Source organism: Rattus rattus, chromosome 11, assembly GCF_011064425.1.
Source record: "Rattus rattus isolate New Zealand chromosome 11, Rrattus_CSIRO_v1, whole genome shotgun sequence".
Lineage (NCBI taxonomy): Eukaryota > Metazoa > Chordata > Mammalia > Rodentia > Muridae > Rattus > Rattus rattus.
The window spans coordinates 24952760-24968722 of NC_046164.1; the positions used below are offsets into that span (position 1 = coordinate 24952760).

The 15963-nt window shown below is 44.8% G+C and overlaps 1 protein-coding gene across 4 annotated transcripts in view; it reads right to left on the reverse strand.

Annotated features, from left to right (window-relative positions):
• The window catches only part of Atp8a1 (ATPase phospholipid transporting 8A1), a 227865-nt gene extending 223640 nt beyond the window's left edge, over positions 1-4225 (reverse strand). For all 4 annotated transcript variants that reach the window (XM_032915816.1, XM_032915818.1, XM_032915815.1 and 1 more), the window contains exon 1: positions 3948-4225. In XM_032915816.1, coding sequence (XP_032771707.1) covers positions 3948-3996 — 49 coding nt within the window. In that variant the 5' untranslated portion in view covers positions 3997-4225. The remainder of the gene's footprint in view (positions 1-3947) is intronic.
• Between the last annotated feature and the right edge of the window lie 11738 nt (positions 4226-15963).

Here is a 15963-nt window from a genome sequence, read left to right on the forward strand (position 1 = left end):
GTGTGTCTGTGTATGTGAATCTGTATGTGTGTCTGTGTATGTGAATCTGTGTGTGTGTGTCTGTGTATGTGTGTATGTGTATCCGTGTGTGTATGTGTGTGTATATCTGTGTGTGTGTGTGTGTGTGTGTCTGTATATGTGTGTATGTGTGTGTATCTGTGTGTGTGTGTGTGTGTCTGTGTATGTGAATCTGTGTGTGTGTCTGTGTATGTGTGTGTGTGTATCCGTGTGTGTATGTGTGTGTATATCTCTGTGTATGTGTGTGTGTGTGTGTGGGTGTGTGTGTCTGTGTGTCTGTGTGTGTGTATGTGTGTGTATGTGTGTGTGTGTGTATCCGTGTGTGTATGTGTGTGTATATCTGTGTATGTGTGTGTGTGTGTGTGTGTGTGTGTGTGTGTGTGTATCTGGGTGTGTGTGTCTGTATATGTCTGTCTGTCTCCTGCCCTTCACTCCCTTTAGAGTTCAGCCTCTGTGCTCCTGTGACACTCCAGGCTCCCTGCCTTGAGGCTTCTGCCCTGGCTGTCCCTCTAACTGCAACACTCTCTCCCCAGGTCTACAGCAGGCTCTTATACCTCCGTTACGCATCCTTTTCAAGGAAGGCTGGCCCACCCAGCCTCCCTAGTCCTCAAGTCCATCCACCCACCTTACACATCTGGCCTTGGCTGTTTTTCCAACAACTTTTATCAAATAACAAATTCCACAATCTGATGGGGGGTTTGCTTTGTTCCTTCTTCATTAAGATGTGCACACTGAGGTACCCCTAACACCTAAAGAAACTGGACAGGTATGTGCTGACTGACCAAGTGACCTACTCCAGACTCTCTCTGGTTCTCAGTCCCCATTTTCTCTGCTGTTCAGACACCATGACCCATCAGCCACAACACCTGCCCCTTCCACAGGCTTCTTGACAGATCTAACATGGTTCTTCGGGGTGCCACTTTGTTACAAGGATTTGGCTCCACCGTGGCTGTGGAAGGCTGGCAGTGACTGTATATTAGGATCATGCTCCAGTGAGAAATTAGATTAGGCAAACTCTAAGACCTTGTCCAAACATTCAGCTCTGTGTCCGAATGACTCACTTGGCATTGACAATGCTCTGATCCAGCAGTAACTCCACCTGTCCAAACTTATACCCTCCTCCTTCCAGGTTTCCCTCAGCCTGTAGCCACATTCCTGAAGTCTCATGTAAGCCATGCCCATTTTAACCATTTGTTTTAAGCCATAATTATTACCTTCACCGCTTTCCAGTTCAGAGACAGATGGCAATGTCCTTCAAGAGGTGGCTGTCTGCAGCTCGAAGCATGACCTTTGTCCTAAGGGTAACTGTTCTAGCACCTGGACCTCCTGAATCAGAATCCACACTTAACATGACCCCCTTGTGATTCTCCACACCCAGATCTGGTACGACAAGAGGCCTCTGCAGTCAGTGCTCCCTACTCACCTGCTCGTTAATAAGCCAAGACGGAAGTCCTACCTTCCATAGGATGTATGCCACCCGAGGCAAGTCCATGTTCAATTAACAACCTACCCACGAAGAGGATCCGCTGCCCACTCTATTTAAGCTGTTCCTTTACACCTTGGTTGTAAACAAACTTACAAGAGCACAGTAGCTGTGTATCGGGCCAATCTGGATTCAGGGAACAGAAATGCACACAAGTCACTTCAAGGGAGGAGAAATGGTTTAACCCTGCATAGAATTCAGAATAGAAAACTGGGGAAGAGCGCAAAGGTCAGGCCTCCATACTAGACTGCTTCCGCTCTCTGCTCTTGATCCAGTTCCTGCTGCCCAATTCTGTATTACTTTCAGGGCACGCTACAGCCACCCGTGTTCTCTCCCACAAGCCCCTTCAATTCCGCCCCCTTTGGCTTCAATTGTCACTCTACTTGTAACCTTACGTTCAAGCTTGTGAATCACTTAGGGGTTTGACTGCCTTTGAGTCAGGAGCCCATCCTGTTCTAATGAGGCCAAGGCCAGTGCAGTTTAGAAAAAGGCCCTATTTAGCAAGAAGCAACTGTCAAAGGACACTGTTCCCTAGGAGAGGAACCTGTGGAAGGCCAATCAACAGGCCACAACCCCAGCCCACAGTCCCAGAGATATTTAGCAACGGGCACATACTAAGGTGAAATCAACCAATACAGGGGTGAGGTTGGGGTGGGAGGGGTGGGGGGAAGAAGCTTCATTCATTCTAGAACAAGGACCCTGACACCGATGGATACTCAGGGCTACACAGACTCAATGGCAGCAGCACTTGTCTTTTTCTGAGCCCCTGATACAAGTGAATCACTGAACTAGCTCTTTCCCTTTGATTAACTCACTGAGCCACCCTGAGCCAGGTTTCCTCAGCCATCATCCTCCACTTTCAACAGCCTCCAGGAGTGTTGCAAGATCCCATAAGGCAACTGCGGTGAAAGTGCTCTGAACAACACAGGAGGTGCCTACCTACCACCACCTCAATGCTAATGGGAATTCTCTCAAGGTGATGCGAGCTTTATGTTGTGTTTCTTTCTTCCCCTTCCCTCCATTCCCCCGGTTGCTGTTATTTTGAAACATCAACTGGTGTGATAACTAATATTTGAATGCCAGTTATCCTCAATTTGTTGCCGTTGCTCAAACGTTAGTTAGTGCATTCATTCATTTCACTCAAAATGGAAAAAATTAAATTATTCATATACTAAATTCTTAAGATACAGGTCAGTTTTGATTTCTGTGTCGCCTTGTCTCTTGCCTACATATTAGAGCCCAGAATCCCCATTTTTCACATGAGGTCCTTACAGCTCTTCCTGCTCCCGCCCCCAGAAATCCTATTCTCCTCGATTCTACTCCCACCCCCATCATGTTATCTACCTCACCGTCAAAAGTAAGGATGGGGGCAGGGATGAGAATCAGTGACCATAACAAGATAGATTATTTCTCAAAATCGTGCCATTCCAAAACGCTGAAGGGCAGAGTTACTGGGATGGAAAAACAGACAAACGAAAGAAAGAAAATAAAAGTAGACCGTTCCTTTTTGCCCTAATAAAACCAGGGGGGATGTTTACTGAAAAAGCTTCCCACACGCCAGACAGGAGGTGGAGGAGGCCTCCTCACTCAGGGTGCACAGCACTTCAGTCTTTGCCAAAGCGCCCTTGCCCATAACCTAGGGCATCTGTTGCACACTTCCTACAAGTGGAACCACTCAACAGCTGGTCCTGGGTGAAGCAACGAAAGCAGCATGCACCTTACTCAAGTCAGTTCAGCCAGCCAAAGTGCAGGCTTCAAGCAAAAGGAAAAACAAAAATGAAACCTCAAGCTAGAGCTTGGTGAGCCGCAGGGGGCAGAAGTGCAAGACTGGAACACAGCCTGGTCTCCACCGAGCACCCAAACCCAATTAAGGCTTTTCCAGCCTAGAGATGCTGGGAACTGTGGATCAAAGAATCTGCGACGCCTGGGAATGGCAAACCGGCTCTTCGGGAAGCCGTGATGTGGGGGCAGCACAATGGTGGGCGCTGGAGATAGTAGGTTGGAGGGATCTATTCATGGGCATGGGCAAGCTGATTGGGAACAGGAAGATTGCAAAGATTGCGCGCTGTTGGTGAAGGAGGAGAGCCGGGCTCTTGGCTCTGGAAGGCAAGGACTGAACAGTCGCGTTGCGGTGTAAAGGAAACCTTGGGGCTCCCGCCAGCACATAAATTCCGAGGTTTTGGATCCTGGAAAGCGTTTGCTAGTGCGCTGAAGGCAGAGCTGGCGGAAGGGTCCACTGGTGACCAAGGGCGACAGCCAGACTACTGGGAAAAGGAGGAGGGGGTGTATCTTCCCGGACGGACGGACGGACGGACACACACACACACACACACACACACACACACACACACACACACACACTCCACACACACATAGGACCCCGGGCTGCTCGCACCTGCCCCCAAGCACGCTGGGCTCACAGCCTCCTGCTGCGGCGCTCACTCACCTTCCGCACGAGAGCGGATCTCCGACACTGTCCTCCGCATGGTGGGCATCTCGACAGCCCCTGCAGGTAGGTCTCGGGCGGGGGCTCTGCACCTGTCACGGCGCCGCGCGGGCGGGAGAGCTGGCTGCACCGCGCGGAGAGCTCAGCTGCCGCCCGGCCGCGCCTCCCACCCAGAACAGCGTCGCCACCAGGAGCCGCCTGGGCACCGGGCGGGAGGGGGAAGGCGGCGAAGGAGCTGCGTCCGCAGAGCCGCCTAGGTCTCCCCGCAGTGGCAGAGGAACGGGCTCGAGGGGCGGAGCCAGGGACGGCGCCGGGGGCGTGGTCTGCGGGGCGCGCGCTCACTCGCTGACCTCCTGGAGTGGGGCGGGGACAGGGCCGCCGGCCTCCGGGTCCCGCCCAGTTTGGACCGTACCATCCGCGGGGAGGGGGACATCGATTCTAGCTTTCTCGGCCTCTTGGCTCACCTCAGCCCTCCTTAAGGCTAGTACAAGTGTCCCAAACCTTAATAAAAGAGGAAGAGCTGCTCTAGTTTCTGGAAGCTCTGGCATCCCCTCCAGCCACCCTCTGGCTCTACAATGCGATAGAACCGCCCGTCCTCAGGGTTCGGTGTAGGCAGCCTGAGTCTAAGGCTCTGAGACTTTGTGGTTGACGTCTCTGATGCTGTGGAGGACACTGCGTTCGCCGCCAGAGTGGAATCCTAGCCGGTCTCAACCCAGCCTGACTCCTGGCCTGAGCTGCACTTGAACCCTCTCTAGTAGCAGGTTGTGAGACCCGAGACCACGGGAGCTTTCCTTCTTCTTGTCATTTTAAGGCTTAGAGCCACACTACCTGCGTGGGTGTGAGCCCATACTTCCCACCACTTCGTTCTCTGCAACCTGTTAAGGCTCTGAAATTGTAACCAAACCAACTGTTGACCATATGGTTAACCAAGCAAAATTCTGTTGTTTGTGGTTTCTGCTCCAGAAAGTTCGATGCAGTAGTTTATCCTCAAAGCCTAGTGGGTCGTCGGTATAAAATCCATAAAGATGCTAGTTACAAGTCCTCATATCCTAGAGACCAGCACGACCTCAATGCCTTTTATTTTGCGTAGTAAAATACAATCTAACGGGGTTGGGGATTTAGCTCAGCGGTAGAGCGCTTACCTAGCAAGCGCAAGACCCTGGGTTCGGTCCCCAGCTCCGAAAAAAAAGAAAAAGAAAAAAAATCCAATCTAACAAGTCAAAACAATTGCAGTATTTTTAATTTGTTATCGATTTCAGTCTCGAGATAGGATGAGGGAGGCTTTGTGTCTAAGCAAGCTTCTGAGCAGGGGAGAAAGGAATAACCAGGTAAAAGCTACCAGCTTCCTGTATTGTTCTTCTGGGCCCCTAGTGGAAAGGGTTATGCCAAGGCTTTTTTTTTTTTTTTTTTTTTTGTGATTTATTATTTGTTGATGTTTTTTTTAATTAACTTGAATATTTCTTATATACATTTGAGTGTTATTCCCTTTCCCAGTTTCGGGCAAACATCCCCCTCCCCTCCCCCTTCCTTATGGGTGTTCCCCTCCCCACCCTCCCCTATTGCCGCCCTCCCCCAACTGTCTAGTTCACTGGGGGTTCAGTCTATGCCAAGGCTTTTTATTTGTGTTCCTTTGACATCCAGTAGGAAGAGGTTGAACGAGAGAGAGAGAGAGAGAGAGAGAGAGAGAGAGAGAGAGAGAGAGAGGAGATTGCAACTCGGGCATAAGGAAAAAAGACAAAATGTGCTAATAGCGTCTTCTCTCCATTGGTGATATTTCCTCTACCTCCCTGAAGGTCGGTCGCACTCACTAATCAGAGTTCTACCTCACATTAATACCCTGGCGGTCAATACATATTTATGAGGAAGTCACTCCACTTGTCTCTTATTCAGAGGTTGGGAATCAGAACAAAGGACATGTATTATTTCCAGTGTGCTTGGAATCTTTCAGGTTAGAGCAGACTCAAACGTAAATGTGTCTGTGCCAGTGACGGCCATAATTTAAAACTGTAGTCTGTTGAAAAGAAAAAAAAAAGCCTTATCAAAACTGTCATCGCTGGCCATTTTTACTCCTCCTAGGCTCCACAGTCTCCTGGGGGAAAGGCTTTCTCTTGATTGATATAAATGAGTCTGAAACAAAGTAAATGACTAAGAACAGAGGGGAGAGGAATCAACTTCAAAGTAAGCAAACAAATGTAGGGTTAGTAGTGGTTTTCTGATTAACATTTTACACGACAGTTTCATGAACCCAGTGCTTAGCAAAATGATCTGTTTGGTTTATGAGCAATCTCTTTTGTAATTCCTATGAGTCTTTTGGTGAGGGTTACTTCTGCCTACTATAATAACCAACAAAAGGCAGTTCCAGTGTTACCTGTTGTCTATAGTGCCAGCTGATACGTGTGCCAAGTTGACAACCTAGGTCATTCAGATAGGAAATGAAAACAGTTTCTCACAGACAAGACTGCAAGATGCAGCTTGCAGCTTCCCTCCGGCTCTTTCTACACATTCCCATCACAGGGTCCATGTTGGCAGGAGTATTGCAGCTCCCTCATTTCTGAAAATCTGCTCCTCCAGGGTTGTTAGAAAGTCGTTCATTTTTATGGTTCAGCACTGTAACCGAGGTTGAGAATTGCACTAATCTGCATCAGCTGGGTTTCAGAGCTCAGGGATCTCACCTTCCATTGTGCGAGACACACAGCCTGCCAGCCTCTGGCAGGAAACTCTGGTTCCAGCAACATGACCTTGTTACAGAATCTGCAGTTGAATGCAGATGTCAGCAAGTCATTTAAAAACTTTCAGGTCCTGTGACTACTTGCCTGCTGATGGGACTTAGAAGGAAGCAGGCTATTCAAAGACTGTTGCCTTAAGGATTACTTTTCATCATTATGCAGAAAATATACATCTTTAAGTTCGTGTTAGGACCTGGGCCAGAGTGCTAGACTTAGAAGGCACTTGGGGGAAACTAGTTATCAATACAAGATGGCTGACACCCCATTCCAGCTAGATAAGAAGTAACAACTATAGACTTTGAGAGAAAGGAAGATTCTAGGATACAGGATGGCCAACATTTTTGAACTAGGGCTTGAGTAGCGCTCAAGTCTATAGAAATGAATGAGAGACCTGTTGCCCAGCAGGACACTAACTCTAAACAGTCAAACAAAAAGATTATCCAGGGGTTGGGGATTTAGCTCAGTGGTAGAGCGCTTGCCTAGGAAGCGCAAGGCCCTGGGTTTGGTCCCCAGCTCCGAAAAAAAGAACCAAAAAAAAAAAAAAAAAAAAAAAAAAGAAGATTATCCAGAGAACGAGATGGTTAGAGTGATAAAACAAAGTATTTAGATAACAAACAGATTTGCCTATAACAAAGCTTTTATTGAGAACCCATGGTAATTGATTAGAGAGTTGTAATTGTCAATCTAAGGACACCAAGAGGCTTCTAAATTAGTAGGTTAGGAACTCCAGCTGGGACCACTCCTAGTCATCTTTGCATAGTGTCCCTTGGATTTCACACTACCAACAACATCGTGCTCCAAGATAATGAATACTCATCCCTTTCTCAGAAACTCCCACAGAGGAGCCAAGGGAAAAACTCTTCCCTTAATTTTTCTTTTAATTAGGACGGTTTGTGTTATTGAGAATTGTTAACTGCAGAAAACTGAAGTGATGCAAACATACCCACTCTGTTCTACTACTCAAAAAAAAAAAAGGGAAATGGGCTGGATGGCTTTACATCAACTTGACGGAGGGAAGCTAAAGCCGGCTGAGAGGAGGGGATCTCAATTAAGAAAATAGCCCCCCCCCATAAGGTTAAGCAGGCCTATAAGGCATTTTCTCAGTTAGTGAAAGCCTTGGGATGGTGGTCCTGGATTCTATAAGAAAGCAGGCTGAGCAGGCACCACATGGACCCCACAGAACTTGATTGGCACAAGGAATCAGCTTCACTTAAACTTCAGATAGATAAGGAGTGACCGTCAAGGAAACAGAATGTTGCTGGGTTTTGCCAGTGGTCCCCAAAGGTTAGGGGTTGGAAATATGGTACCCAGTGTAATTATATTTGGGAGTTAGAGCTTAATAAGATGAAATCAGGAATGAGAGCTGGGCCCTCCTGTCGCGCCCCGGATGTCGGCGCCATCTTTGTTTTACCGCGCCGCTCCCTACACCCTCCTAAGTGGATTAATGACGCGGTGTTGTGGTGGGAGTGGGAAAAGTGAGCTGACCCCTGTGTGCTCTCATCTACTCTCTGCCTTCTGCTGTGTAGTGACAGAACAGAGAGCTTTCATCAGATGTCACTGCCTCGGTGCTAGATTTCCCAACCACTAACGATGTAAGACACTAGTCTCTGTCCTTTATTAATCATCCAGTCTAGGGTGTTCTGTTACAGCAGTGGATAATGGACTCACAGAACAGTAAACATCACAAAAGAAGAAAAACAAGTACAGGTGAATGTCGTTACTGGGTCTAAGAATTCGCCATGCCTAGACAATTATACACAAAGAACAGTCTTTATAGCAGATGATGTAATAAAACTGAACCATTGCTTCATACCATATGCCCAAACTTATTCTAAATGGATTCAAGTCCAAGTGTAAAAGTTAAAACAACTATAAAACTCTTAGAAACAACGGGAACGTGCTGGGTAGTTTTATGTCAACCTGACACAAGCTAAAGCCATCTGGGAGGAGGGAATCTCAATTAAGAAAACAGTCCCATAAGGTCAAGTTGTAGGCAGGTCTATAAAGCAATGTGCTCAATTAGTGATTGATGGGGGAGGGCCCAGCCCATTGTGGGTGGTGCCATCCTGGGATGGTGGTCCTGGGTTCTATAAGAAGGCAGGCTGAGCAAGCCAGTAAACAGCACCCCTCCATGGCTTCTGCATTACCCTTCAGGTTTCTGCCCTTTGTTCCTGTCCTGACTTCCTTTAACGATGAACAGTGAAACTACAGAAGTATAAGCCAAATGAACCCTTTCCTCCCCAATTTGCTTTTTTGGTCATAGAGTTTCACTGCAGCCAAAGAAACACTAAAACAGAAGTACTCCTCGTGAGCTTGTTTCTGTAAATTAAGTTCTTTGCTGTGACAACAAAAGCATGAACAACAAAAGAAAAATTACTCATCAGGCAACATGAAAAGCCTTCTTCTGCTTCAAAGGACAACTTAAAGAAAGTAGAAAAAAATAACCCAGGTAGTGCTTTTGATAAATCATATACCCGTAAGTGAAATATGCCTCAAACACATAAAGAACCATTACAATTGAATTAAAAAAAGGAGTAACCTAAACTTGAAGTTATCAACCAGTAATTTTGCTAAAGAATGTATCCAAATGGCAACAGGCTCCCAAAAAGATGTTCAGTGTCATTAGTCCACTGGGAAAATGCTAGTGAAAGCCAGAGAATTTCACAGTCACTAGAATGTGTCACGCCTAAGATGTGCAGGGACAAAGATGGAGCTGAGATTGAGAGAATGGCCAGCCAATGACTGGCCCAACTGAGACCATCTCATGGGAGAGAGCCATCCCTTGACACTATTAATGATACTCGGCTATGCTCGTAGCCTAGCATAACTGTCTTCTAAGAGACAGCTATGTCTTCCAGCACCTGACAGAAACAGATGCAGAGACTCACAGACAAACAATAGGCAGAGCTCAGGGAGTTCTGTGGAAGAGTAGGGGAAAGGATTGAGGGAGCTGGAGGGGTCAAGGATACCACGGAAAGACTAACAGGGTCAACTAACCTGAGTCCGTGGGGCTCACAGAGACTAGACTGCCAACCGAAGAGCATTCAATAGCTAGGGCCCCTACCTATCTGAAGCAGATGCACAGCTTGATTTTTATGTGGGTACCCTAACAACTGGAGCAAGGACTGTCTCTGCTCTGTTCCCTGCCTTTCGATCCCCCTCCTGTAGCTGGGCTGCTTCTTCTGGCTTCAGGGGGAGAGGATGCTCTTAGTCCTGCCAAGGCTCAATGTGCCATGGGAGGTTGGTATTCATCCTTCTTTGAGAAGTAAAGGGAGTAATGGGGGAGGGCCTTGTAAGGATGGGATTGGGAGGAGAGGAGGGAGGGGAGCTTCGATCAGGATGTAAAGTAAATTAATTAATTAATTAATTAATTAATTAATTAATTAATGGAAAAAAAAGAACAGGCCTTCCAGGGATGTTAACCAAACCAAACATGTCACAACAAACTACAATGAGACGAGGCACAAACCCATATATTAAAGCTAGAAATGGGTTCATTGGAAGAAGAAAGGTCCCAGGCACAGGCAAAAAATTCAAAGGTATCCCCCACTCCTACTGTTAAGAGTCTTATAGGAACATCAACTATGCAACCATAATGCATAGGCAGAGGCCCTAGCTCAGATCCATACAGGCTCTGTGGTTATCAGTTCTGTCTCTGTGACCCCCGATGAACTTTGCTTAGTTGATTCTGTAGGTCATGTTCTCATGTTGTCCTTGATCCCTCTGCCTCCTAAAATCCTTCCTTTCCTTCTTCTGATTGGCTAGACACTAATCCATGACTATAGCAGAATTTTGTTAGTAATCATTTCATTGACATTTATTTTATTTTATTTTATTTTATTTCCAGTCATATTTGGTTCTATCCTTGGTCTCTGGTTCCTGGCAATCTATGCAGTGTTAGGCTTGGGCTCCCTCTCTTGGTATAGGCCCCAAGTTGGAATAGTCATGGGTTGGCCACCCCCACAAGTTCTGTGTCACCATTACCCCAGCACATCTTGCAGACAGGACATTCTGTAGGTTGATGGTTTTGTGGCTGAGTTGATGTTCTTGTTTCACTGCTGGGAGTCATGCCTGATTAAAAAGATGACCCATTCAGGCTCCGTACCCCCATTACTAGAAGACCTCACTAGGGTCACTGTCTTAGATTCCAGGGGTTCTCCACTGTACTAGATTTCTACATCACCATCCAACTCAGATTATCTCTCACTACAAATTCCTGTTGTGTCTCCCAGTACTCTCTCCCCTCATCCCACCCACCTGAACCCTCTTGTTCCCATCTCTACCCTCCCCAAGTCCACTCACAAAATCTGTTCTATTTCTCCTTCCCTGGGAGGTTCATGTATCTCTCTTTGAACTCTCCCTGTTACTTAGCTTCTCTGGGTTTGTGGATTGTATTATGATTCTCTTTTTAAGAGCTAATGCCCACGTATACATGAATACACACAAGGTTTGTGTTTCTGTGTCTGAGATACCTTACTCAGAATGATTTTTTTTCTAGTTCTATTCATTTCTATTTGCCTGCAAATTTCATGATGTCATTGTTTTTAACGGCTGAATAATACTCCATTGTGTAAAGGTAGCATTTTCTTTATATCCTTTGGTTGAATGACATTTAGGTTGTTTCCAGTTTCTGGCTATGAGTAAAGCTGCTTGGAACATAGTTGAGCAAGTGATACAATGGGGCAATGTTGGGCAAGTGATACAATGGGGCAAAGGACAACTTTTTTCTTCACTGGAATTGAAAACACTCTTTTCTAGCTTAAATGAGAGTAGTTTTAAAAATGCCGATTTGCATTATAAAGAAAGAATAGGGGCCACCAGTGTGTTCCAAATAGGATTCAGTTTGCACATCTTTTGGGTAAAATTTTTGTTGAATATTTAATATTTTATTTAAAAAGTAAATACACATTCAAGAAAAACAATTACTCTATTATATATTAAATGTTGAACACTTAAATTTGATAGCATTGCTTCAAATTAGTGATCAGTTCAAATGGTGTATTTTTAATGTTATAAATTTCCTGTGCCCCAGAACCCATGAATTGAAAAATCAACAATTTCAAACTGATGCTTTTTTCCCCCAAGTTGTTTTTAATGCTAACTTTCTCCTAAAATAATATTGTCAAATATTTCATGGACTTCTGTGTGAGCTAACTAGCAGAATATTAGCATGGATTTTTGACATTTAACTAATTGCTCTATTAAGGACTAATTGATGTACAAGAAACCTTATGTGTGTGAAGTGTAGATTTTCTTAGGTTCTGATATATGTGTATTTCTGAAATCCATTACTACATTCAACATAATCAACAATCTATCAATTTTAAATTTACTTCATGCCTCATGACATGGTTATATGTTCCTAGATAAGCTTTGACCTTGTAGATTCCATACAACATATGACATGCCTAAGGTGTTCACTATACTGACTGAGCTGGGCTTTAGAGAGCAAATAGCCAGCTAAAACTGGCAGGATATGTGTTTTTACAGAACTTATGTCACATCATGATACTAAACAAATATCAAATAATCTCATAAATATGAAATATTATGTACCATGCTTGGTAGCAAAGGTCGTCGGTTTCTAATATAATTGTATAATATTTCTGGGCTGCTTTACTTCTCTCTAGAGCACCTCAGAGTAACTTCTGTGAGCTTGATGGTCAAGCTTCATCACTCACTTGATTAGACTGAGAGGCTCCCAGGGGATCACAATAGCATAATTCAAGATGTGTCTGTTAGGCATTTCTGGAGACTATTGACATCTGGGACAACTGATGGGGAAAGACCTGTCTTGGATGTAGGTGACAGTGTCCAATAGGCTGGGGCTCAGACAAAGAGGCAGCCTGTCAACATGGTTCTTTGTGATCAGGTACATCTTCTGCCCCTGGCATAGTCCTTGGCAACAGACTCCAGCTTGTTCCGCCTTCCAAAATGGACCCAGGCCAGCAACTCTAGGAAGGTTCTGGGCCTTTGTGTTCAGAGAGGTATTGTGTCATTGGTCCTGGTACTGAGGCTTCCAGCAACCTACACTGAGAAGCTACTGAGTTGCCCAGTGCAGGTGCCCACTGTGGGGCTGTCTAGCTTTTGATAGTGAAGGTCAGTCTAACATACATACATACATACATACTACACACACACACACACACCTGTTTCTAATACAATGGGCTTTTGTATGTGTGAAGGTATAGCACACACTTTATTTATATTACCTGTTGTGGCTTTTATTTTAGAAACAGAAAAATATTTGATATGCAAAAGGAGAAACCAACTATGAAGAGAACTATGATCATAATTTATTTCCTTGGTGTTGGCCAGAAAAAAAAATAAGATTGAAAGCAAAAAGGAACTCTTAAGAAAGCCTTTCTCTCTTGCTACATCACACTAAGTGCTATTTCTTGGAGAAAAACCTGCAGTGACAATGTTAAAAAAACATTAGGGGCCAGGCAGGGGAGCCTCAGGATTTCCATTAAAGGTTAATTAAGCAACACTGAAAATGAGGTAAGCATGATTATCTGACTTAATTTTGTAACTCCACACCTGTCACTTCAGAAAGAAAGCCAGATCTAAAGACAGTGCTCCAACAAAATGACATGAACCATAGCTTTCAAATCTGAAATCTTTGCCAATTGTGTTTGGGCCTCTTGGATGACACATCCCTTTGCTTGGAGGTTCATAATTTATTGCAGTGCTTAATAGATTTATTGGAAAATCATAATGTTATTTTCCTCTAACCTTAAAAATCCCCAAGAAGAACACTAGCTAGAAACAGGGATCATTTATCAATGGAGTTTGCTGTTAAGTCTGAACTCTGGGGAAATTCACCAAATTGAGATGGGTTAGTACTTGATCCAGAATTAAATGTAGGTGTTTGCTCCAAAGAAAAGAAGCTAGAGGGATGGGCAACAGTTTAAAGAGATGGCGAAAAGAGGGTACGTGAAGACAGTGGAAGTTAGAGGTACTCGTGGTTGAAGCATCACAGGTGGGAAGAGAGCCCATCCCTCTGTGCAGACGTGCCCCGATGTGTGTACCCATCGCCAGAGGCAGCCTTTCCCTGTCTCTGTTCTGTGTGAACTATGTTACCTTTAAACTTTAGAAGACTGACCTTGCTTAGTAACATTGGAACATTCTCCTTCTGTTTTTGAGTCCACAGATTCCCTGTGATTTGGCTGCAAAGCACACCGCTTTTGATAGAGGACACTGGTGGGAAAAAAAAAAACAAACCCAAAGTCCAAGACAACAACAACAGCAGCAACAACAACAAAACAAAACAAAACAAAACAAAACAAAACAAAAACCCCTCAATTATCCAGGTTAATTTTATAGTTAGTCAGAACCCTCCTGGCTTCTTCTGGTTTGTTACTGATCTGAAGTGACTGCCAGAGGCTAAAAGAGGCCTATAGATTGAAGAACACTGGAGATAGAACTCAGTGGCAGAGCGCTTACTGAGCATGTGCATAAGACACTGGGTTTGAGTTCAGTGTTGGAAGGAAGGAAGAAACAAAGGAAGAGGGAAAAGGAAGGAAGGAAGGAAGGAAGGAAGGAAGGAAGGAAGGAAGGAAGGAAGGAGGAAGGGAGGAAGGAAGGAAGTGAAGAGAGAGAGAGGGAGGGAGGCAGGGAAGGAGGGAGGGAGGGAGGGAGGGAGGGAGAGAGAGAGAGAGAATTGTTCTGGTGTTGAAAATTGGACCCAGGGCTCCCTACATATAGTGCAGTAGCACTGCCATTTTTCACAACCCATTTTTCAGACAAATATACAGAATCCAAACTATAGAGGACCAGCCACACAAACCAGCAGAAGTGGTAGGATTAAATACACAAAATGTAAGGGACTCGCTGCCAACTCTACAATGTAGAACGAAATTTTACTTTAAACAATTACTTGCCAGGTAGCTCACACTTATAATCCCAGTACTTCTGGAGGCTGAAGTGGGAGGAGCAGCACAAAACTGAGGCCGACCTGGGCCACAATATGAAACCCTCTCTCATAAAATCGACTCAATGTCTTAGTTCATTCATTGCTTGTGGTGGTAACAGAATATAGAACATAGGTTAGAGGGAAAAGACTAGGAGAGAGGTGGTAGGGAGTGTTTACCCATCAGCAGAAATGGTAATAAAAAATTAAGCTTGAATGAGCTGTGAGGCTCCTTTTATTGTAGTAACTCTGTGACTCTGGAGCAGGAAGGACAAAGGTCTGTCTGTAGAAAGAACAGGCAATCTTCCCCATGATAGAGTATAGAGTTATGTTTGAACTGTTTGACGTTGGAATAATTCCCACTGAATCCAAAATTCTTCCATGGAAGGAAGGGAGATCACTTTTCTGGTTAATATCAGACCTGACTTATGAGAGTAAGAAAACCTGGACCAGAACGCTGGGGTCTCAGTTCCAGCGCTTTTGACTTGTTCGGTACTTGGGACAACATTGGTACAAGTGCCCCTATTGTACCCCTCAGTAGGTTTCGCTGTGCTGGTCATTGTTGTGGTTCATCAGCATCATCAGAGCTGGATAGGACTGACTACTGATTGCAAAGCTCCTTCCAGGACTATGAAAGCTACTCCTGGGGGAGGAGGCTTCCAGGTCAGAGCCAGCTCAAATCCTTGACGCTCTATATTCAAAGCATCTGGTCTTGTTAGCAATAGGAGCCTACCTTTAACATCTTGGAGGCAACCAAATGTGTTGGCTATTCTGTATTGGTTGGGTAGCTCCCCAACTGGAAAAACTTCATTGAGAAGTGTGAGAAGTGTGTGTGTGTGTGTGTGTGTGTGTGTGTGTGTGTGTGTTCTGTCTTTGTACACATACAATTATATGTAATTTTAAATAAACACAAAATAGTATGATTTTTTACAGCTTAAAAACTCTTCGGTGCTATTTTTCTCCTCTCTTCTTCTATACTGACCTCCCCCTCCCTCCTCATACAAGACCACCCCCTCGCACTCCATTTTTCTATTTACCTCCTCACACCACTGTACCCTTAAAGAAGGACTCTTACTTAGTGGTTTTACAAGAATTGCTTGCAAGAATATCATTTAGTAAATAAAAATTAAAATATTAAAAACAAATATTCTATCTTCTAGGAAAAGGTTCAAATGCACAAATCCCGTACCCCAAATAACAACATTTTAATTAAGAGATGTTTGTTCTGCATTCACATTAAAGAAGTCTGAAGATTAACTCCACGCCCAAGGTCTTTTGTTTTAGCTCTGCCATGATAGCCTGCATCTGCCTCATGGTTCTTACTGCTGTCTGGGAACCAGCCATCATGTCTGCTGTATAAAATAGAAAAAAGAACAAA